The sequence below is a fragment of the Schistosoma haematobium genome, chromosome ZW (genome assembly GCF_000699445.3).
Source record: "Schistosoma haematobium chromosome ZW, whole genome shotgun sequence".
NCBI lineage: Eukaryota > Metazoa > Platyhelminthes > Trematoda > Strigeidida > Schistosomatidae > Schistosoma > Schistosoma haematobium.
Genome location: NC_067195.1, coordinates 36,218,901 through 36,244,584, shown reverse-complemented (window position 1 = coordinate 36,244,584; position 25,684 = coordinate 36,218,901). Strand labels below are relative to the sequence as shown.

The 25,684-nt window shown below is 38.2% G+C and overlaps 1 protein-coding gene across 2 annotated transcripts; it reads right to left on the bottom strand.

Moving 5' to 3' along the window:
- Nucleotides 1-4,140: 4,140 nt before the first annotated feature.
- MS3_00003426 (uncharacterized protein) lies at nt 4,141-23,918 on the bottom strand. Of its 2 annotated transcripts, XM_051211226.1 has the most exons (7): nt 22,123-23,918; nt 17,940-18,890; nt 15,227-15,621; nt 13,214-13,776; nt 7,311-8,025; nt 6,059-6,249; nt 4,141-5,720 (listed from the first exon to the last, which is right to left on the bottom strand). In XM_051211226.1, exons 1-7 carry the CDS (start codon nt 22,252-22,254, stop codon nt 5,005-5,007), a joined length of 3,663 nt encoding a protein of 1,220 aa, XP_051071264.1. In that variant the 5' UTR covers nt 22,255-23,918; the 3' UTR covers nt 4,141-5,004. The 2 variants fall into 2 exon arrangements, with proteins under 2 accessions (XP_051071264.1, XP_051071263.1); XM_051211225.1 differs by having other exon boundaries at nt 6,059-8,750.
- Nucleotides 23,919-25,684: the final 1,766 nt, after the last annotated feature.

Below are 25,684 nucleotides of genomic sequence, written 5' to 3'. Positions count from 1 at the left end.
ATGATGCCGACAGTGAAGAGTGACAACCATGGTTGAAACACTACATACGACCAAAAGATAAATAACCTGAGTTGTGTATCAGTCAGTCAGTCCCAACGTAGAACTTCGTACGTACGTACATCAGTTCGAGTTGCCACACCACATTAGCACAGAGATGCAGTGGTCCATTCAAATCCCGTAGTGCTAGATGTAGTAAGATTATAAGCTGTAATCAAAAAAATTAGGGTTTGAAGATGTTATTCAAGGACTATAATCCAGTGAAATAAATTTGGAAAGAGAAAAAAAGAAAGGGACATGAAGAAATCAGAAGATTAGAATTTGGGAGAACACAAAGAGTGGATGCACCTGCGCCATTGCAAACGATTTTGAGCCATGTCATTCAGGGTCTCTAACCATCGGTTGCTTTCATCTCGTGGTCCCCAACCAGGTAGTCTACACCTACCAACATGACTCAGTCCACTTGTCAGTGATTTCATGAACTTGTGCCATGTTTTGGTCTGTCCGCACCTAGCTTTCTTCCAACCTACTCCTATACCACTGAACATCGCACGTCGAGGCAGTCGGTCGTTGGGCATACGTAACACGTGTCCCAGCCATCTCAACTGATGAAGTTTCACCACTTGATCAATTGATTTGCCATCCTTACCTAGCACCCGTTCCCTAACAACTGCATTACTTACTCGATGGTCCCAGGATATACGAGCAATGTTTCGAAGACACCTATGATCGAATACTAGTAACCTATGAATATCCTCTACTCTTACCGGCCATGTTTCACTGCCACAAAGTAGGATGGAACGAACTGCTGAGCAGTAAACACGTCCTTTGGTTGATAGACGGATATCTCGCCTACGCCATAAATGACGCAAGTTGGCGAAAGCTAGTCGGGCTTTCTGTATCCGTGCTGAGATTTCGTCACACACCAGACCACAAGGGCTGATGAGACTTCCAAGATAAGTGAAGCGGTCGACACACTCAACTACTTCACTCCCTATCACTAGTTCGGGTGTCGATGTAACCCAATCCTGAAGCAACATTTTGCATTTCGAGGGAGAGAATCGCATCCCGAACATGCTTGCATTGTTGCTTACAGTGGTCAGAAGACTCTGCATTTTGTTAGCGTCTTCACCAAATAAAACTATGTCATCAGCATATTCTAAGTTAACAAGTGAACCTCGCGGTAGGAGTTCAACCCCTGGAAATTTAGATGAGGAGAGTGTTATCTCTAAAAGTACATCGACGACAAAGTTGAACAAGAATGGGGAGAGTGGACAGCCCTGACGAACACCACTTGAGGTAATCAATTCTGATGACAGTTCGCCATAAGCTCTCACTCGACCAGTTGTGTTCGAGTAGAGAGCCTTTATAAGGTTAATGTACTTCTTTGGTACTCCTTTCAGTGACAAACACTGCCATAGAACCTCACGATCAACAGAGTCGAATGCCGCCTTAAGGTCGAGAAATACTACCATTGTGGGGCGTCTGAATGTGTGTCTGTGTTCTAGAACCTGACGTAGTGTGAATATCTGGACTATACAACCACGTCCAGGTCGAAAACCAGCCTGATTTTCTCTAGTCTGCTCTTCACGAGCTTTAGTTAGGCGTCGAAGTATTATTGAAGCTAATATTTTAGACACTATATTAGTCAAACTGATTCCTCTGTGATTGTCACAAGAGGACTTTTGTCCTTTCTTACAGACTGGCACAATCAGTGATTGAGACCAGTCAGATGGGATTACGTCCAGTTCCCGAATTCTACCTAAGACCTCGGTTAATCTCATTGCTAATACTGGACCACCATCCTTAAAAATCTCAGGAGTAAACCTGTCAGGGCCTGCTGCTCTCCCTCGTTTCAGATTTCCTATGGCCTTTTCAACTTCGTAAAGGGACGGAGGACCTACATTAACTTTCCATTCAGGTTGACTAGAGATCGTGGGAAACCGGAGTGTGGCTGAAGACCAGTTGAACTGATCCCTAAAGTGTTCTGCCCATCGATCCAATCTCCTGGATTGAGAATGTATAATATGTCCATCTTTCTCTGAGATTGTTTCGCTAACGGTCGGGTTCCTAATTCCGGTTTCCTTAACGAGTCTGAACAATTGTCTGTTATTACCTATTGCCGCTGCCTTTTCCATCTCTCTTGCTTTCGCTATCCACCACTGTTCGCGATCATTGCGTAGACTTCTTGTCAGCTTGCGCTTAAGCTGACTCCGCTCTTCATTATGTTCAGAGCCAGGTGGAATGAGTTTTCGGGCATTTATCAGTGAGATAGATGCTGCTGAGATCCAGTGTTGCTCCCTAACCTTCTGGTTTACCTTACTAGCAGATATCACTGCTGTTTCCACAGCTTTTCGGATATCATTCCATACTTCCTCGGGGTGGGCATCACATAAATGTCTGCCTAACTGTTTTCCTAGTTGTTCCTGAAATATACTCTTAGCTTGACTATCATTAAATATGACCCTAAGAGGTTTCCTTGCAGCGTCTTTCTTACGTCCAGTAAGACGCAGGCAAATACGCGCTTGCACTAGAGCATGAACTGAATCTAAGCATGTGCTCCAGAATGAGTGACAGTCTTCTGTCGAGCCCCTCCATCGGTGACTGATAGCGATGTGATCTATTTGGGTTCAACGTTGGGAAGAATTAGGGGGTCGCCATGTTAAAAGATGTTTTTCCTTATGCTTAAAGTTAGTATTTGCAAGAAAGAGGCGGTTATCTGAGCATAGCTGCAACAGACGGTCGCCATTATCTGTTCTTTGAGCCACGACACCATAAGATCCACCTAGGTGTCTTTCCCTATCGCTTAGTTTACCTACTTGAGCATTAAAGTCACCAGCCACCATTACTACATGGGAGCGCCTAGCTTTCCGGAGAAGGTCGGAGAGCATTCTGTAAAACTCTTCTTTTACATCATCTGCGCTGCAGTCAGTGGGAGAATAGACAGAGACGACAAAGAGGCAACGACGAGTGTCCCTATTTTTCCGAGTCCTTATTGTTCCGTTTAGTCGGACAACGCACAAACGACTGTCTTCTGGGATCCAGTCTAAGAGATCTAGTTCTGCCCTAGGACTCAATGCTATACCTACGCCGGCGAGTCCACGAGGAGCCGCATCTGGGCTTCCAGATACACGAAGTGTGAATCGAGTTGGTTCTTTGTTTAGACATGGTGATTTCAAATGAATGACGCTACTCGGATCCTGTATGCGCGTTTCGGAGACGCAGCACACATCGATGGCGCGAGATTCTAAAGTTTTAGCTAAGGAAGCCTGCTGTCCTATTTGGCACAGTGTTCGGACGTTAAAAGCTCCTACGTGTAGTTTAGAGCGTGGTTTCAGGAGACCAGGAATAGCGTTCCGCGTACTCGAATCGTTTGCCCTAGCGGTGCGATGTGATAAAGAGACGTGAGGAGGGTTGGTCATGGAGATAAAAAAGGTATTAGGAGGTGTAGGAAGGATTTGAATGTGACCAACTTGGTGTTGTGTGCTGTTACGGGTATGAGGGCTGATGTCACTTCCCGGCTGCCCACACCGTGGAAGGGTATTTCTTGAGGAACCTGAAAAGGAAATTGGATTAGTGTTTGTCTTAACGACCTGGGAGCGTGACCGCAGAGCCCAAGGGACAACTGCTTGAGGCCGGTCGCGCACGGCCTTTTTGTGGAAGGTTTTTGACGTGTTTGCTCCGTTCTTCAAAGGGCCTTACCACCGGAGACGGAAATCCGTGAGGTAAGGTGAGGTGTGGCATTTTTAGGGTCGACTTTTTCTAACCCCTTCCTTCTTTGTGAGAAGGCAAGATCGCTGCAGATGCTGGTTGTCCGAGGGAAACACCTTACTGCTGTCACACCTCTCTACAGTCAGCAGTACGACTTCGCCCTCAGACCTTGAGTTGCTACTTTTAGTCTTACCGTTCTCCAATCGACCTGGCTGGCATAGTAGAACCTACAGGAACATATGTTCCAGCCAATATAGCTCGGTTGGGTCATCACGATAGGCAAGCCCGACCACCGCGTCAAGGTGGCAGCTTCGGTCGGGTGAGTTGTGTATGAATAGTTAGAACTAATCCTATTAGCATTTGAAACGCAGTAGCTGCGAGCATGAATTAAAATCTATCCCAATAGTTCAAACATCTTAACTATTTATTTGGCCTGAACCTTAAAAATAATAATAAATCATATTCCCTATATGACCATTTGCTTTTGGTTCATTTTCATATTATATTCCTCTTTTTCCGTTGTTTCGAAATGTAGAGAACTACAGAATCAAGTTTCCGCACTTCTCAGACTGATTGTAGTTACTATAAAACATATTTACATAAAAATATCAGGCCGTTTCACAATGACTTTACAAGCATATATCAGGCACTCTGAAAAAGCGACCTGAGATCAATATCTCCATTTGTTGAGTCGTGTTTTGTTTACGCTGCAGATATATATTACTTTTTCGGCTACCTTCTGATATGACGTTAAAGGAAATAAAAGATGAGGTGATACTCTTGGTACGTATTTCAGAATCGCAGAGAGAAAACGCATGCATTCTGATAAGAAAACATGTCTGTAAATAAATGAATACTTCATGACGTACACTTCTGAAGATTACATAAAATGGATGAATACTAAGTATAAAATAACAGAATAGAAGTAATCAAGTAGTTATATAAACTGGATGTGTACATGCAAAATATTTAGATAAAAAAATGACAGCATTACATATTGCGATAGCTCTGAAGGGGAATAAGAATCAAAACTCCAGTAATGTAAACGTATTAGTACCAATAAAGTACACATGCAGGACACTAGTATAAATTGGAATGCAGTAGTAGTCACATTGCATGGGTGCAGTGATGTACAAGGTTCATATCATATATATACAAACTGTACGAGGTTAATCAATAAAATAATTATTCCAGTCACTTTAAAACAGGTAAACTTGAGGACATAATGACATTGTTGCTATCGTCGCTCGCATAAATAGTTACTCTATTTGAAATCCCACTGATACGATTGTGAAATTAATCATTCAACACATTTGGCACGTCAGTATGAAGGTTTGACTCTTGTAATGATACTTTTTGTAGACGGTAAAGATATTGAGCCGCAGTTTTGGCACTTTCTAAATAAGTTTCTAAATCTATCTTATATTCTTTATGTTTTGCACCTTCGAGAACAAAGGGAAACGAAGCTTTGTCATTCATTTTCCCCCAGGAAAATGTCGCATGTACTCCATTAGATGACTGAGATAAATTTAAAGGACCTCTGGGAGTAAGAACTTGGTTTGTTCCTTGATGTTTTGTGTATGAAGGAACTTTCTCGTCTTCCAAATAACCGCATTCTGTATTCATATTATTATGATCATATTTCTGCAGTTGTTCAAAGTTGGTAACATGGGTTGTGATTACATCCAACTGGGCTTCCATAACACTTAGAGCATTTTCAAATGGCGTTAAGATACACTCATCTACGTTCAACAAGTTATCTTGAGTTTGTGCTAACTTTCTGAGCTGTTCAACTGAAAAATGAAAGGTCATGTTGCTTAAATTTGTTATATGGTTGGCAAGATCAGAAAACTCATTCAACGTGGAATGGTCATATATCTTGACATTATTTTGATACACTGGACTAGTAGAAGAATTCACAGACTGATTATGGCTATCTGCCTCTAACCAGTCAATGTCCAAAGAATTTAATCCAGACGTTGATGAGAGGTGTACAAATTCATTCGATGTGCCTGGAATTCGAGAAAAATATCAGTTTATTACTTAAGAAAATAAAAATCTAAAAATTAGTAATTTTTACAAACTGAAAAGAATGTCTACAATAACAAAATTACCCTGAAAATTTCAGATACTGCTTCAATAACTTTTAATTTTTAGATTGTTTTAAATATGAAGTAAATTTGAATTTCCATAGTAATATCCAAATGAACACAGATAGTGCATATCCATAATATATCTAAGTGGAATAACTGTTCCATAAACAATTACATAAAAACAGAAACATACTGATATACAAAATAGGTATTGCAGACCAATAGTAGAAAGCACAGAAGGATAAAAGTATACTTACAAGATGTATGCAGAATATTAGATCCTTTTAGATCAGACTGCTGACTGACACAAGGTGTAACGAAATCATTTAAAGGACTACTCAGTAAATCAGAGATGATTGAACGTGCACATTTTGGAATAGAAAGGTTAATAATATCTGATCCGACACCCGTTCCCAAATGATTAGTTGAAATTCTGTCACTTGATTCACTGATGACATACGGAAACAAGCAAATATCAATTAACGAGTTATTTCTATTAAACAGCTTGAATGTTTAACATTTAATGTTTTCCATACTTACAAGAATGTTTCACAAAATTATTCTATGCTTCAGATAACTCATTATTTACTGAGAACATTCACTCTTAAATATTTCAAAATAGAAATTACCCTTTAAATTAAACTCTAAGTCAGGATGGAAACGTGTATCTGTCAATGACAATACATAGACCTACAACCTCGACTTTCAAAAAGCAATATTCAAATACTAAACAATATAGTCAGACGGTTATCATCAATTTAGAACATGGCATGTACATATAGCTGCCAAATCATTACAGCTAGAAATGAGAAGCGAATAAGAGTATTTAACTTCAATTACTTAATTAGGCGAAAGAGAAAGACGCAGTTTTACGAGAATGAGATAGATGAAGAGTTATGGGTCACAAGTAATCCAATATTTAGAGCAAGATAGAGAAATAATACAATTTCATCATCCTAACTGCTCTACCCTAATCCCATTTAATATCTCAAACCACTCACTACGAGTATTCCATGAGTTCTAATCATAGAATGTTCACATACCGACATTATTGAGACCAGAAGTGAGTGACATCGCAGAACGATCCCAAATCTTGATTTGCTCATCCTTACCATTATGCCAACCAACTCTCATGTCAACCAATATTACACATCCAGGTACGTGGTGGTGGTTAGGTATCCACAATACATATCTTAGATATAAACCTCACTAAATGTAACAACACTAAGTTATGATACACATTAACCACCATGTAAAGTATGTTATATTCATGATCACAGTATGGATATGCGAATGAGAGAAACTAGGAGATCAATAGAATTCTGCGACCTGACTTAATGGTTAAGCCTAATTAACTTTAGGAGATCCACAGTAAAACGGCAAAAGCTCATAAATACTACAGACCGATTGTACCAAGATTAAGAATAATTCACATATGTTTTCCGATGAAAAACATCTACACCTTTTCCAATGTCTCGATTAAAATCACACTAAGATAAAGCAACTTACTTAACCGAAATTCCACCATCGATATTGGATCTGTTGATTTTGACATCAACGGATGTTTGAATCATAGGCTTGTCAGGTGACGAGGTTGAAGGGATATTAGAATCGCATGAAAGAAGTTGCTGACCTGACTCTAAATGATTATTACATACAGTATTGGAAAAATATTTCAAAGGACTTAGAGTAGAATCTTCCGAAGCAGAAATATCAAGAATAGTACCTAGATCTTTAACAGACGTATTAGTAATCCTAGGATGAGAACAAAGCAACTGCAAAGCAGTGTTCTCTCTACATAACTTATCATTATTCTGTGAAACGGGTGGCTGTTCTGGATAAGATCTGGGTACCTTCAAAAATTCATCTACAGAACAGGAATCAGCAGTAACACTACTGATATTTATCACTCCATCAACATTAAAACCTGAAATTTCTGGAATGATATCGGGACCAAGATCCTGAAGAAATCCTGACAAATCTTGAGAGGCAATATGATAAGTAGGATCAGTAACTTGGTATGAAACGGATTCCGACTGAGCAGAACCGTTAATTGCTTCGTCTAATGGCCAGTTGGTATTAGGACATTCAGAGTCCGGAGTAGAAATGCAAAAAGTATGATTATCGTTTGGCAGCTGTAAGTGATCACACTTAGACGCAGTGATTTCACCATTAGCTTCAGAAAGATTTCCAAACGCTATACCCCTCAATTCCATATAGAGACCTATAAAACAAAATGAAGAAACGAAATTCTTCATTTAGCAAAACTTTAAATAAAAACTGTCTATGAACATTTTTGTAAAATTCTATCAAGACCGAATAAGCAATTATTCTTCATCATTATTGTTCTAAAATAAAGATGGAAAGTAACATAGTCGGAATTTTTAAAGAGAAATCTCTAAACAATAATATGTACTATGGAAAGAGATAAGAAACTAGGAACTTTTAATTTTAGATTGGTTATATATTTTAGTACATGCAAAGTAACAATTTTTATATAAAGAGAACCACTACCATTTCATAAGGCATGCTAAGTAAATACAAACTCAGGGAAGCGAAAGAATAAACCTGCCCAGTCCTATAAAACAAGTAACACTAGCCACTAAGTTCTATATAATTGTCCAACATTTTCTTACTTGGCCAAAACAAACCCAACGTTCACATAGCTTAAGTGATTTGGCATTAGAGAACTTCATCAACAACAATGATCATCGTTTATGAACTCGGATACGATTTATTTCAATACAAAAAAAAACGTTTATTTCAGATGATACAAGTTATTTCAGATTATCTTCGAATGTCAGATTTTAACTAGTGTTTAAGTGATATAACTCAAATAGTATACGTTCATTAACTTAGAGCCAAAAGTAATCTGGAAGATTAAAGTAATTCTTTACGATAGATAGGAGTGAACCAGATATAGAACGTTCATTTGTTGCTTGCATTTGCCTAAAACATATAAGAAAACAGTACAAGAAACTGGACGTAAAAGAGGTGATTGTAAGCAGAAACAATGTGGTAACTAGTCAAGTTTTAACATTTAAAAAACAACAGTTAAGACCGTCTACAACAACTGTGAGACTATTTTCTTTATTCCGAAGGTATGAATCCACCACGGTTAAATCAACAATGTTCCACATAGTGTTTGTTCTATATTTCCCAAAACAGAATCCAGGTTGATAATAGGAACAATACCTGTGGATATAAATACTGAACATAGAAGAACTGCCTGGTCTAAGGTACTTAGTTCGATATGTATTCGTGTCAATCGACATACCATTTACGTCTTTTTTGGATCATCAATCACATCAGAATACAAAAAAGAGTAGCCACAAGTCATTTATAATTACACAGATGAACTATAAAAGAACATCGTATAAAATATCTTAGTAAACAACTACCATTCTGAATGTCACTTCAACTGATCATTAATTCTGAAAGGTAGAAGATACAGCAAACACTACTGTTTCCACTATGCATTTAGCGATAGATAAGAAGATGGATATCTATCGTCTACTATTATTGAGTCATTTGACTTTATTTGTTTTTTTTGCAACCATTTTGGTACGTGTTTAGATACCCTAATTTGTGTAGCCAGACACACTCGAATTGATGAACGCAGTAATATGTGATTATTTATTATTTATTTGAACACATAAATATTAATACAAGAGGGCACCAAATACATATGCGCCACACAAAACAACGAGAATTCGAAGAGAAGGAAAACAAGGTAAGGAGAGTAAAAAAAATAACGTACAGATTAGTGTAAGGTAGTGTAAAATAATAACAATTGCGGAAACGGAAAGGTACAACCAGAAGAAATCTTTCAGTTAAGGAAGATACAACCACTGCTTATGAAGAAAGTAAAAGAAGGTTACAGCAGGATCGCCACTAGCTTCTATTCTGAGCCATATCTGATATCGTCCCTAGCCACTGTGTCGCACCATCTCTCGGACCCCAGCCAGGGAGTCGTGAAGGACCAACACAAGCTAGCCCTTTGCAGCCTTCTTTCATACCCCGACACCATGTCATATACTGAACACCTCTCCGCTTTTTCCAACCAGTCCCAGAGTCGGCAAATAATGCACGACGTGGAATCCTCTGGGACGACATTCGTAGAACATGTCCAAGCCACCGAAGTCGGTGTTTCAAGATGGTGACATCGATTGCATTATCATCTCTGTGCCCGAACACACGATGCCGAACCTCTGCATTACTAAAATGGAGCAGCCACTGGATGTCAGCAATCCTTCGGAGACAACGATGATCGAACACAGAGAGTCGTCTAACGTCCTCAACTCGGAGAGGCCAGGTTTCACAAGCATAGAGCAAAACTGCTCTCACCGACGCGTTGTAGATCCGACCTTTTACAGCCAGACTAACATCACGAAGGCGCCAAAGATGGCCCACATTGGCATAAGCCGCTCTGGCTTTCACTATACGTGCATCGATTTCATCACTCACACCCTCACCAGCAATTATGCAGCTACCTAGATACACGAACTTCTCGACTACTTCTATCTGTTCACCATCCAGAGTGAGTACAGGATTAGAATCCTGCCAGTCTTGTAGAAGTACTTTGCACTTAGAAGGTGCAAAGCACATACCATACCTACGGACACTGATTGCCAACTGATTAAGTGAGAATTGCATGGTTTGGGTATCATCGCACAGTAAGGCAATATCACCTGTGTACTCAAGATCGAGAAGGCTTTCTCCAGGCAACAGATCCGCACCACCAGCGCCTACATCCGGCAGATGTTTCCAGAATGTCGTTGATGGCAAAGTTGAAGAGGAATGGTGCGATTGGGCAACCCTGCCTAACCCCACTGTTCGAATGGAACAATGGAGAGAGGTGGTTGTATGCCCTCACTCTGCCTGAGGTGTTAGTATATAGGGCCTTAAAGATGTTAATGAACTTTTCATACACACCCTTCTTCAATAGACAATCCCAGAGAACAGTCCTGTCCAACGAATCGAAGGCAGTCCTGATGTCAAGAAACACTACGATTGTTGGCCTTTGATAAGTATGGCGGTGTTCTAACATTTGGCGGAGGGTGAAGATATGATCAATACATCCTCGACCAGAACGAAACCCAGCCTGCTCCTCACCAGTCAATCATTCTCGGCTTTTGAACAACCTACGAAGTATGACGGAAGCCAATAGCTTGGACGCAATCGGAATTAGACTTATCCCCCGATAGTTGTTACAGGAACGACGTGAAACTTTTTCAACTATCGACTCATTCCATGACGTTGGTACACCCTCTAGTTCGCACACCTTTGTAAACAACGTCGTCAGTTCCTTAGTCAGAAAGTCACCATCTTTAAAAAGAGCCGGAGGTAAGTCATCTGGGCCAGGTGATTTGTAGCGCTTCAAGAGTTGGGGTTCCTTGCGGACTTCCGCCTCATTTGGTGGATCAGTCGTCACCGACCATGGAAGGCAGGACAGTCTGATCGATGTTGCCGAGGCAGCAGGCCAGTTGAACTGCCCTTCGAAAATTCTGCCCATCGTCCAAAACGTCGATGGATGTTAGTGATTGGCATCCAATCATTCTCGCAGATTGTTTCACTCACACCAGACTTCTTGCTGCCAGTGGCTCGGATGAGTTGGAAGAGCTTCCGGTAGTTACCAGATGCAGCTGCTGCTTCCAGCTCATTAGCACGCTCCGACCACCAGGCTTCTCGGTCCTTACGCAAGCTTTACCTGATTTCATTACGTAATATCCTTCGTTTGTGGTCAAACTCACGGTCACCCGGAGTAGACCGACAGGCTTCAATGAGTTGTAAAGAGCCTGAAGAAACCCAGTGCTTGTAAGCGGGACGTCTCGCGAAGCCGCAAGCGGTTTTACTCGCCATTTTCATGGCGTCATGCAATTGCAACCAATGCTCATCTATACTTTTCAGTGGAATGGTAGCTAACCTAGAAGCTAGCTTGGCGCGATACTTAGTAGCAACAGAAGTTGCAACCAACTTGCTGACATCAATCCTTTGGTGGCGGTCACTTCGTTGGCCACTGGAAAGTAAGGTAAGATTGGCGCAGACCAGGACATGATCAGAGTCCAGATAGGTACTCCAAAAGGAGCGGCAGTCTTGTACACAACCACGCCAGCTGTCGCTGATCGCGATGTGATCAATCTGAGTCCAGGCTTGAGATGCAGAAGGAGGACACCAGGGCTGCAATCAAGAATGTGACCCAATCGTTTACATCCTGTTTAGGTTTATGGTGAAGCATAGAGCTTGTTCTTTCAATGATAATGACTTTCGCTGAATAGCACGTCTTACTAAAGACTGGTTTGAGCCTTTATTTCAACACAGGACTATTTAACTCACCTCCAAATGGTAGAGTGATGTAGACAGGGTTTTTCGGTACCAAAAATGTAGCAGGTCTCACTATACTGTGACTTTACAATCGATTTGTGAATTTCATAGGACGGCCATGCTCCATCAGTGTCTTGTTCAGTAACCTCACTTTGTCTTCAGTCGTACCGTCTATACAAATACGATCAATCCTATTAAGTAGATCCTCAATCAAGCCTCGCTATATATATATATATATATATATATATATATATATATATATATATATATATATATATATATATATATATATATATATATATATATATATGTAACAGCATATTTGTGAACAAGGAATGTCACATTGAAAGAATACATTGTCTTTACCTCGAAATTAATATCACGTAAACAATCCATTCACTCAGAAGAATCCGTCAGAGAATAGTTACATAAAAGACTTAGGTAATATTGATTTATTATCCAGCATGGTGAGTTTCGGTTTACTTTCTTTAGTATCTCCGTTTCCTTTTACCTTAAATTTACGTAGATGACCCTTTATTTTTCATATTTAAATGTTCTTAATGAGTGTATCTGTGATCCGATAGTTCTAAATGTATTGTGTTAATATGTAACAGTTCTGATAATCTTTATTTTCTTACTACACTATCCAAATAAACCAGTATAGAAAAATATAATTTACAGAATACGTATCAAGAGTGAAAGTTCTTGAACCAACAACATCGACTTCAAATATTGTAACTTAACCTATAGTGGGTCCAATCCAAAAAATAAATGATACCCTCGGGTTATTCATTCGAGCCCTCAATGTATTGTATAATAGTATGCACCCGACGTTCTACAACATAAGAGAATACAGGACTACCTAATCAAAATCAAAGTGACCATCAAGCATCATTGTACTTGAAATATCAACAACTAAGATACATCCAGTAGTTAGTAATACATCTGGACTAACTAGGATTACAAAACAGCATTAAAAACGAAGTCATATTATCTCGATACTTAAGTGATAAGTCAGACACATATGTTGAAATTACTAACAATAATAAAATACTAATAGTAGAAATTATTTAAAAGAGATAACTTACGATTGACTTGATCCTCAGGGGTATGTATAACGGGAGCTGTATGTTTGATACTTCCAGCAAACTTCGATGTTGGAAATTCACTTGGTTTGGATGCGTCTTGATAGGCATTTTTGAAAACGCCAGAATCTTGCTTTACTTGATCAGACACAGAAGGCAAATTTGACCTGTTCAATATCTGCCACCCAGAAGCTAATAATGGACGTAACTGACAGGCTTTATTCAAAATAGACGACACATCAGTTAACAGACCTCGTTTTGAAAATTCAGAGTTAAGGTCATGTGATCGTAGTAACCCCGTACGCCATTCGTTTTTGCGGGATCTCCTAGCTGGACGTAAGACCATCCGACAATTATTACAAACAACAGGTGAACAAAGTTCGTTATTACTCAACAAGTCTACATTTGAAAATAGTTTCGAGTCAAATGAAGTACCACCGCACAAACGATGAAACCAACATAAACAATGTGAACATTGAATAAGACCAAGTTCTTTTTCTGTAGCATATGCTCGTGCATTGCAACAGTGACAAGAAAGAAGTCTGGTGAACTCAGGAGCACTTGATCTATCAGAATAGGGTTCAATAAAAACAAGAAAATAAATCTATATGAAGACGACAAAAAACCTATGATCGTATCCATATAAAACAAAACAAACTTGAGTTACATGCAATTGGTTCCCTTTATGAATTTAAATAAAGCAAGAACAAATATTGGTGCAGAATAGTATGAATTCATATTATTTCGAGGTTTCTCGTCAGCTGCTTACAAACCAAAAATGTGATAGAATTTTTACATTGAGATAGAGTGAAAACAAATGACATAGATGAGTGTAAATAACTGGGTTACAATAATAACTATATATATATATATATATATATATATATATATATATATATATATATCCTCTTAAATTATCTTAACTTTTCAAATTCTATTTAATTATTATTACGTAACCTATCTTATGATTATTCAATTCCATTATTACACCACCCAACCCGAATTAATTCCTTTTGACCTCTGACCTGTTCTAGCATATATATATATATATAAATTAGGAAAAGACGATGGAAATGGATAGGACATACATTACGCAAATCGTCAAACTGCATCACGAGGCAAGCTCTAACTTGGAATCCTGAAGGGAAGCGGAAAAGAGGAAGGCCAAAGAACACATTACGTCGGATAATAGAAGCAGATATGAAAAGGATGAATTACAACTGGAAGGAGCTGGAAAGGATTGCCCAGGACAGGGTTGGATGGAGAATGCTGGTGAGCGACCTATGCTCCTTCACGAGGAGTAACAGGTGTAAGTAAAAGTAAGTAAGTATGTCATTTGTTTTCACTCTATCTCAATGTAAAAATTCTATCACATTTTTTGGTTTGTAAGCAGCTGACGAGAAACCTCGAAATAATATGAATTCATACTATTCTGCACCAATATTTGTTCTTGCTTTATTTAAACTTGAGTTAAGTTAAATTCATTTTGAAACAAGTGCATACAGTTTGGAACTGCAACACCATTAAATAACAATTTTAAAGATGTAGGTGCAAGTATTAAAAACATGAAGAACGAGAAAGGGATCCAACTTGATGATTGTAAATCGCACTCCATTATAAAAGTAAGTACTTTTAATACATAAAAAAACCATTCAGAATATACAGAGACTTCAAACTCTGTTGGCAAATAGAGAACTTAAAACTGCATTTTCTTTATTTTTCATTAAGCTTAGCAGTGTCATGAATTAAAACTATTGAGGAAAGTAAGCAATAGATAACTCATATACGTCTTCTGGACGGTGATTACACAATAAACTAGTCCCTTTTAGTTATGCGGAACATTTACATTTAAAAAATGCATTTAAAGGTATTGACTAAGACAAGTTTTTAAAGGTGTTTCGGGCAAAATTAACTATAAAAAGCCACAGAAGTCATCAGACAAAAACCATCTTTGAACAAAAGTCAGGAATGAGAAAAGCTACTGAATAATAAGATAACTACTATAAAACCAAATACCTTGGTTTTTCCTTTGACATTGGGCCAAGAGAAGATAACTGCATATGAGATTTCCATGGCAAATATCGATTCTGATAAATTTCTTTTTTCGTGTGTGTTGTGGATTTTGTGCTACCAGATACACTTTTGTGATAATTAACAATATGAGCGTCGAGTAATTTTGAATTTCGCAACTGACGAGAGCAGTGAGGGCATGGATATACAACAGGAGCAGCTGATTTGGCGGGAACTTTCGTGAAAATCTCTCTTGAGATAGGCATACTAGATATTTTTATTTCTGCTTCTCTTTTGTATACTATAGTTCGACGTGGTCGTTCATCACATTTACTTGACTCAGACAAATTTAATGAACTGTTTGAGAGATGAGATGCCTTCTCTAACAGCTTCGTTTCTTTCTTTAGGAAAAAGCAGTATACTGACATTATCATAAATAGAAGCAGTATATAACTAAAATATAATACACGAAATTGGCAAAAAGGACACATTAAAAACGAACACTGATACGACAAACATAATCTTTCATTGTGAGTAGTATTACAGCCCCTTATAATGGCTTCAGTTTAGTTTCAACTTCACAGGATCAAGCAAAACTGACCACTGCCTCTTTACACAGTGATTTACAGATTTATCTGCATAACTATGTAGGAAAAAATATGGTACACTATGAGAGAAAAGACAAATGTCACTATGTAAAATATAACAAAACATGAGGATCTGATGAGGTCGGAAAATAATGCACATTAATAATGAGTAAAAAAAGCCAACCAATACACTTATCAGCTTTTCGTCATACAGCTTGTGTAGAAGTTATGAATTTTACCAAAAATAAGTTCAGCATTATTCCTAGAAAATATCTGGCGGTCCCAAACCCCAAGCAACCTGACCAGGGAGTCATCATATATTACAAGCTAACCTGCTTTTCCATCACTCCACGCTACGTAATAAAACTGTTGGGCTTTGCATGACCTGGAACAATGGTATTGTGTCTAAGTGACACATAACATAAATACTGGAGTTGAAACGCTTTTGTAAAATGAAATATAGGGATAAACAATCATATTATTAACCATCAGTCACTCAATAAAAGAGACTAGTATAATACCAAATTGATGAAAACCAGATGTTTAAAAAACACTTCTCATACAAGGCTCACATAAAAAGACATAACAATGACCCATGTAATCAATGACTGTTGACTTGAGTCCCATAAGGAAATCCAAATTTGATAGGTGCCACCTACAAAACCACATAAATCGATTACTGAAAACTCCGAGTGTTGTGGCTTAAGATCCACGACCGTGAATATCGCACTGTCTCAAACGTTCAACTCCCCATTATACTCGAGAAAAAAATGACATATAAAAGTTGATATCAGGACGCTGAACATGTTGGTTGTAAACTTATTACATTAACCATTGTTCCTAAAACACTTAACACAAATACAGTTGGCTACGAATCATTTTTATCATGTCTGTCACTATTAGATCATTAACCCAGTATTCCATTCAACCGGTTTCAAATCAAAGCACGGCTTGAAGAGAAACATAAGTACATTTTCAAGCAGAAGCCAAAGTTAATCAGTTATATATCGGTTAACATAATTATAATTTACGAACAGAGTAATTGTCACTGAATATAAATACCACGGTGAACTGATTAATACAATAAAGATACATTAATAATAAAATAACGAGCTTCATACTAAATAAGTCAATGCATATAAGAATATAGTAAAAACCAATGAACCAAGCTCACTGTAAATCATTTTATGATTTCTGAAATTGATTTCTCCACAAATGTAGAATCTAGAGATAAAATAACTTAGGTTTAAACTCTGAACGCTTTAATAACATGTCCCTACTCGTTTGCTATCACTTTTACTTCTCTCATACTAACTTTATGATATATGACAACTGTTTTCGTTTCAATCTGATCTGAGGTCTCTTAAACTTGAGCTTCCTTAAACTGGTGGCTATGAGTACTAATCACTTAATTACATACAGAAAAGCATGAAAACACAAGACTTGCTCGGACAAAATGACGATATGAAGATTCTGTATTTTGAAAACATGAAATCGATTGTGACGGATACCAATCCTTCGTTATAAAGCTCGATATTGTAAGCAACACTATGTAGATACAGACAACTATTACAAGTAAAGAGATCTAAGATGCTACTTCACATAACGAACTGGTTATTACAGGTCATCCTGACACGGAAAAGAGTAAGTGGGTGTCAACCTCCTTGAGCTCTCATATAACTGGGTGCTTGTCTTCCAACATAGAACTTTTACTTCCCGGTGTTTTACAAAAGATTAGGAAGACATCCAAACCAGGATGGGATGGCGAACATATTAAGTGTACCTAAAGGCGTTGGGTCGGATCCCAAAATTGTGAGGGAAATAATGACATATGGACAGGCTCAAGTAACCAGGAACAATGAATATACATTTCCTGACGTTGTTGACTTGCTGCGCAAATCAAACTATCAGGTCAAAGGGCTATGAAGTGATTCCTGTGGAGTATCTATTTCAGCTACTAAGGTTTCTTCATTCAATCACCAACATTTACAAAAACTATCGTCAGGCTAATTTAACCCCTGTAATCGACCGTACAACTAGGGAATATCACTTAAGAGTACAAATTATAGGCACTGCAAACTGTGACCACAAAAATTATTTGATAGGTTTTAGATGATAAAAATCATACTTACTATTTCGTCACTTTTCTGAGAGGATGAGATTGGCGATCCCAATGGTGGCGTAACTGTGTTTTCCGTTGTATAATTTTCAGCTCTTACAGAACTACTTTTAGGGCTGTTCAGTAAATTGGGATCACGTCTTGTTTGGTGATTTGACCTTTCGGAGGATGTTTGACCTAAGGCAGACACAGAACCATCGAATCCATATAGATACATCTCATTCTCTTCGATAGCTTTCCTCTTCAATTCACGGCGTCTTCGACAGGCCTCATGAAATTGAAAAACAATCTTGTCATAAACCATTCCATCCTGTTCGATAATCCCATCATACAATGTTGGGTGAAGAATCTTCTTGTCTTCTAAGACAGATGAACTGTTAGTACTTGCACGAGTAGGACGTGATCGATACTTTGGTATTTCAGAATCTAAGGCATGGTCTGTTGACCTGCTTTCTGACAGAGTTGTTCTTATTCTTTTAGCTCGAGGTATTCCTGATATATACTCACTACTACTACTACTACTACTACTACACGAATGTTGCAGATCAAATTTATTGGGGATTTTATTTGCAGGTAGTGAGCCTTGCTCTTTGCAAAATTTCAAAACATAATCGATTTCATATTGAGTTGCTTTGCGTAACTTGTTGACGGGTGTCCACTCTACAACACGATCCCAAATATAGCGCAAACGATACTCTGCTCTTGTGCCGTGTCGCTGACGATGGGCTAGAACCTCAGCAAGATATTCGAAGTCGTTGCGCCATGCAGCCATTACATAGCTACCCACGTCAAAATGGCTAGCACTGGTTTCTGGACTTTTGTTCATCGAACAGTTAAAAGGGTAGGGTTTTACCAGTTTCGCAGTATCCTTTGTGAAGTCTTTTTTCACAGCGCGTAAGCATTTTGAATTTATGGGATACCAAGAGTCATAGCGTGAACTCCAATCACAAAAATGAACATGAACCTGGAAATAAAAGAAGACGTTCTTTGCAAATAACGAATTATGTAAATCATTTAACGGTTACGCAGTTACGTATCTGCTTTCAAACCATAACATTGTATGAAGAATAGTGATACCACACGTCCGCTTAAACCCGAGTAGGAGCTGGATGCAGAAAGTAACTCGCCGATTGGAAGTTAGTGCCCTCAAATGTCCTGGTACGGTCAAGGGTGGGGAGAGTCCAATCTCCCTCTCCAAATGCTCTCACATGGCCACGTGTATAAAGCCACTGTCAGGGAAGTCCTATCCTGCCTTCTCGAAGGGAGAGTGACGTTTACGAAATTGAGAGGGCGAAAAGCGAATGTTCGGTGGTTTAACCAGGTTGGTTGATACGGAGGATCTACCTAGGGGAGTTGGAAAACCTTGATTCCAAACCAATGACGCACATAGAGTCCAGGGTCGTTAGAGAACAACTGATGTATTAACCCATTCTCGGTCACCAAGTACCATGAGACTGCATCTCTTACCGTTGCTCCATTGCCTTGTGGATTATACGCTTAGTTCAAATACTCGATAAGTGTCTTCCTAAGAAAACCACCTGCTTCGATTCGGGCACCCGGACAGTATCCCAGCCCCCATATAAATTGAATCATTTATGTAGTGCATATATATTTCGTGCCTTCATGTCAATCAGCTACAACGTAGGACCAGGCACATATATGCAACGGTACAAGTTACCACACCACATTAGCACAGGATAAACACCAAATTTATAGAAGTAGTCACTTCAATGGTAGTAATATGAAAAAGGACATAGGAAGAAAGAATTAGTTCGTAGAAATAAAGGTATAAGGCAATTTTAATCTCACGATTTAAGGGAAGACAAAGGGTGTATACACCTACACCATTGTGATCGATCCTGAGTTATGTCACCCAGAGTCTAACCATTTGTTACGATAGTCGCGCGGACCCCAACCAAGTTGTCTGCACCTACCAACATGGCTCAGACCAGAAGCTAATGACTTCAGAGACTGATGCCACGTTTTGGTTTGGCCGCCCCTAACTTTCTTCCAACCATCCCCAACACTAGTCAGCACTGCGTGTCGCAGTAATCGGTGTTTAGGCATGCGTGCCACGTGGCCCATCCATAATACCCTGTGTCTAACTTCATTATTACCTGCCCGGTGATCCTAGCAGATGCGAGCTATACTTCTAAGGCATCTGTAGTCAAATACTAGTAGTTTATGAGCATCTCCCACTATTGATGGTCACGTTTCACAGCCACAAAGTAGAACAGAACGAACTGCCGCGCAGTATACTCGTCCTTTTATTGATAGACAGATATCTCGCCTTCGCCACAGATGACGTAAGTTGACAAAAGCCAAACGAGCTTTTCGAATCCGTGCTGAAATCTCGTCAGACAGCAATACATTTGGGATGACCAGACTTCGAAGATAAGTGAAGTTGTCAACGCGTTTGAATACTTCACTCCCTATCTTTAGTTCAAGTGTTGACGCAGGCCAGTTCTGAAGCGACAACGTGCATTTAGAGGTGGAGAAACGCATTCCAAACATCCTGAGATTGTTGCTCAGGCCACCAAAAGACTGTATTTTATCAGTGTTCTCACCAAACAGGACTATATCATCTGCGTATTCTAAGTCGATAAGTGGACTTCCTGGAAGGAGATCAATGCCCGAAAACTCAGTCGACGAGAGCGTTATTTCCATCAGTATATCTATAATGAAGTCGAACAAAAATGGAGATGGTGAACAGTCTTGATGGGCACAAATTAAGGTTGCAAAATCAGATAACAGTTCGCCATAAGCTCTGACACGATTAGTAGTGTTCGAGTAAACAGCCTTCACAAGGTCTATGTACTTCTGAGGTATACCTTTCAATGACAGACACAGCCAGTTGAGACTAACTTATAACTGAACGAGAACATATTCAGCCACAGACCAATCGAATGTTGATCAATTATCTGCAAAGCTATTTCAATAATGTTGTTTGCTTTGATTATGAACTTGAACTAATCCGCGCTCTGGAGACAAATAGGTTTCCATAAAGGTATATAAAGCACCCCAATAATCTCATTACTGAATTCACCTGTTTGATGTTCGCTTTAAAAATAAAAGTGAAGTTAAAGTGATCATAGTGAGGACTCATTTTCAGTTACAAACAGTAGAGAGTGAACATGGTAAATGAAGTTTTCTGTATGTAGAGTACAAGATTTCAGCCAAATGTAGTATATTGAGCTTTTATACTGAGCAGTTAATCTCACTAGTTGCATATTTATCTTCTTGGCTTTAAGCTATATTGCCTGTGCGGGTGGACCTTAAACTGTAATTTATGACGACAGTCTTAGTTTAGTGATTACAATACTCAGATTTCAATCACAAGGTTGTCACTTCGAACCCTGCCCAACCTAGTCCCGTCTAGTTAGCTGGGTAGCATCACTGGCTCTTAGAATTGCTCAAAAACACAGAACCTGTACATTACTTGTAAAGTGAATTTTTAACCACCAGACCACTGACCAACTACCTCAAATAGTTAAGGTAATTAAAGTAATTGTAATGATATTAGTTGCGACATTGGTCAGTGGAAGATAAATATGTAGAGTATATTAACAATATGTTGGTAAATAAAATGCAACTGAAAACAAAACACTGTAGTTAGTCTAAAGTTTTGAACAGGTTTGGAACAAGCAGGGATTATCATAACACAGTGCGTCAATAAATATGCATGTCATGGGTAAGATGGAAGTATTTAGTATCCCAGAAATCCATATATATTTGATTAAAAGTCTGACAGATCTAATGTTGTAAAAGCCGTCAGTTTACCTAAACACATAGCATGACATACCGAAACACGCTTCATTAAATCCGGTGTTATTGAATTCCTGTTTTAAAGTTGATAGATGAATGGGATATATGGTACACAAAACATTAAAACCGGGAACTTGGGATGACGAGGCATGTTTTTGCATGGCAGGCAAGTATATTTGTTGTTAAAGCTATAAACTGGAACCTAAGAGAGTAATATACAGGCTCTTCGTGATCAATCTATTTTTCGGTGAAGCCAGAAACAGAATAAATCCGTATGGACAGTATTGACTACAGAAAAGGCTGACATTTGTTTGCAGAAGCCATTTAACACGCTAAATAGACCACACATCAAGAAAGATTTTAAACACTCAAGAGTTTCTTGACACCCGTTTGTGCTAACATACAACATACTGATTACATTATTGACTTACTCTACTTTTATCAACTTTGAGGACCTTCACAGGGTACCAGTTTCCATAAGAGTCTTTTGCCTCAAGAAACGTATCTTTAACAACTTCCCCACAGATGCTTTTCAGTAATAAACGTTCTTCACTTTTAGACATATGTCGAATTCACAAAATGGAATGTAACACGTGTAATCAGCGTTAATTGGAGTATAGGAAAGATCTAAAAAAACATCATACATGCCGTACTTAGTTAATAAGAGGGAAGGGGCAAGGTATAAACGGTAATCCCTTTCAAATCTGTCCGCCGTTTCGTTTCAACGACCTTGAACGCGCTGACTGGAAGCGGGCATTCCGTATTTCAATTGCCGTGTGTGTGTTGGGTCCTATGAGTATTAAATGTTTCCATATATAAGTCATCTTTTGATGCATAATAAACACTAAATAACTGCTAAGAGCATTAACTGAGTATTTTCTGTTTTGTAGTGCACACTTTAGCTCTGTTGTTCCTTCGAAACTTGATCTGTGGTCCTAAGTGCTGTAGTGAAAGTCAACAGCTATATATAATTTGTTGATAAGGTCCGGAAAACAACGTAAGAAAGATAAAACAACGTAAAAGGTTATAGATGCGCATAGTTTTTGTGAGTTAAGACGAAATGTCAACTGAAGGGTAAGTCCTAAATATTTGTTGTTCTTCCTTCAGTTAATTTTTTTCAAGGAATAACCTTTTTTAATAGCTATTGTATGTTGTATCTAGTGCTTCATGCTCAAGTGAGATTTCAGTGAACGTAAGCGACGCGTTCCAACGTATTATGCTGAATAAGAGATTCGGAAGCTGGATTGAATTAGATAATGCGCTAAAGGATTTCCATAAAGTATGATGGGATAAATCTATGTTTTCTCAGATGACCCATACACACTATGTTCACGCAGAAAGTAGATTGTTGAAGGATGTGAGATATAAATACTTGTTCGTAGTGTTTCGTTGCACGTTTGGTCGTAAACGTAAATCAGAAGGTCTGAATGTGATTAAAAAACCGTGAGGACTCTAACTAATGTGTTACCTTTAAGGTCTAAATTTTTAAATTGCCAATCGATGTTTCGCGTAAGATTGGAGGGTCAACAATACGTTATAAAATCTTACAACATGACTCACAACCATCCGTGTACAAGTTCGTGGATGGTTTGTGATCCGTTGAGTAGACGATTGTCATCAGAAGAAAAAGAAAACTTGAAACCAGTTATATTGCACTGTCAGTCGACGGACGAAGTTATCGAAAGTATTAAGGGAAGAACAGGTAAGCAGGTGACCGCTGCTGATGTCAAAAATATGAAAGCTGAACTCTCCACTGGTAAGTGTATATAAATATATTTCAGGTTGGACTCGGAAGCAGGTATTGCAGATGATGCGACAAAACGGTCAAGTTAGAGAGCATGCATACAATTATGATGCTCCACAGCGTCTTATACCCTTGCTGAACATGTTGACCCCATTCGCAAGATCCAAAGTGTTATACGAACTAAAAAGAATGCGTTTCGTTAACTTAGAATATGAAAGCGGCGAGTGGTTGTTTATGCTTGACCGCGGACAACATTACGAAGTAGATGTAAGTATTTGTGAATGCAATTGTAGCACGTTTAATATGTGTCGATATCCGTGCCGCCATCTCCTGCTGGCATATATTAAAAGACGAAGTCTAACAGGTAAGCTATTTAAATTATAAAATATAAACTGCATAGCTCATCAACTTCTTAGGTGTTGCTGTAGATGGAAATTAGACAATACGCACAATTTACAAAACAACACAGTAATTTCATTACGGAGACGAAGTAAAGAATATATACAACTTCAACGGCTCCAAAGAATGTGCAAACAACGAATTGTTGAGAAATATGGTGAACGCTTCGCGAATCAGGTGGAGAGAAGGGTCTACAATTTTTACTTAAGAATTATAAACAGCTAGACAGCAGGTTTACGATTAACAGTTCTTTGTGGCTTTATTTTATACCACTATTTATACAACTTGTAAACTTATCTTTCCACTTTAGTAGTCATGAAAAATCAATAAACTTTTTCTCATTTTTTATTTTCGTCTTCTTCATACTTTCATGGGGAGGTTTACCAATCGTTTTAACGAATAATTGTGTGTGAAAATTAAGAATTTGTACTACTGTATTAGTTACGAACTGTCGTTAGAACTTAGCGTTATATCGTTGTTCACTGTCAGGAATCAATGAGTCAAATAAAACAATAATGCGACTTCCACGTAAAACCTTACAGATTAAACAACCGCCTTACATATTTTCCGTTGTCAGATTACGTCCATTATCAAGTTAGTATTAGTATGGAACTAGACAATTTCATGCAGCTAGTTCCTTGATAAGATGGATTACGTAATCCTTAGACCACCCTTCCACTCACACTTCTTTGCTAAATTATGTTAACTCTTCAGATTGTCTTCACTTATCTTATTAGTTCTTAATTCAATGATTTATTCATTACACCTAGAATTATCACACAATTTATCTTATATGCTTCTGAGCTTCACTCGACTATTACACCACCCATCCTTTATGTTCCCTTAAGTCTAACACCAAATGACCTTTGACCTGTTCAAGCATATACATATGTATAGTTATTATTGATAACCTAGGTCATTCCAATTCTTTGCTTTCTATTATATTTCATACTATTTCTTCCCTCAATCTTAAATTATAATGCATATTCAGTTGTGTGCAACTTATAAGAAACCACGAAATGTAATGCAGTCACATGATTGTGCGTCAATATTTGTTTTGGCTTTATTTAGACCATAATTATACAAACTTACAGGATTTATAATATAAAACACTGCGTATGGTTGTTATATTTATATTTAAATAATTCATTAGATGAATGAGCATAGCAGTAGGCAATATAAAACAGTTATCGTAAACTTGTAAACCGGTTTTCCACACGATCTTCCGTAATCCTAAATTCCATAAGCTTCATACTATTCTGAAAAACAACAAATCCGTTTTGAGACAAACAATTAAACTTTGTTCTCAGTATCATATTCAATAAGTTATTCAAATAGCAAGTAACAGACTGTGCCTATAAGTCTTTTATTAACAAGTAGTGACATTCATTCATAACTTCCTAAGTAACACAACAACTGTATTACCGAAACGGAGTGAAGAGTATATAATAACTCATTTGTGAACCCTATAACAGACACGTCACAAATCAGTATTAACTAAAAAACATGGTTGTGTCACCATTCTCACAAGAAACACCGATCGTTTTATTCATGAAGATTTTGTTCCTACTTGATGTGGTGTTATACACTATTACTGCAGACATTCAGAAAGCCGCTGGACAACACTATAAACGTCAATTGTTACTCACATATTTTTTTTATACGTTACATAATTATGTCACTTCAGTACAAAACAATGGCACCTCTAATGGATATAACTTTTTATGGCTAAATACAAACAAGTTATATAATATTCACAATTAGGTTAACGCTTGATTGCTTCTACTTACATTTTATAAACAACTACCGACATCCATGTTCACCGTCACCGCAATCAAGGAGGTGAACCA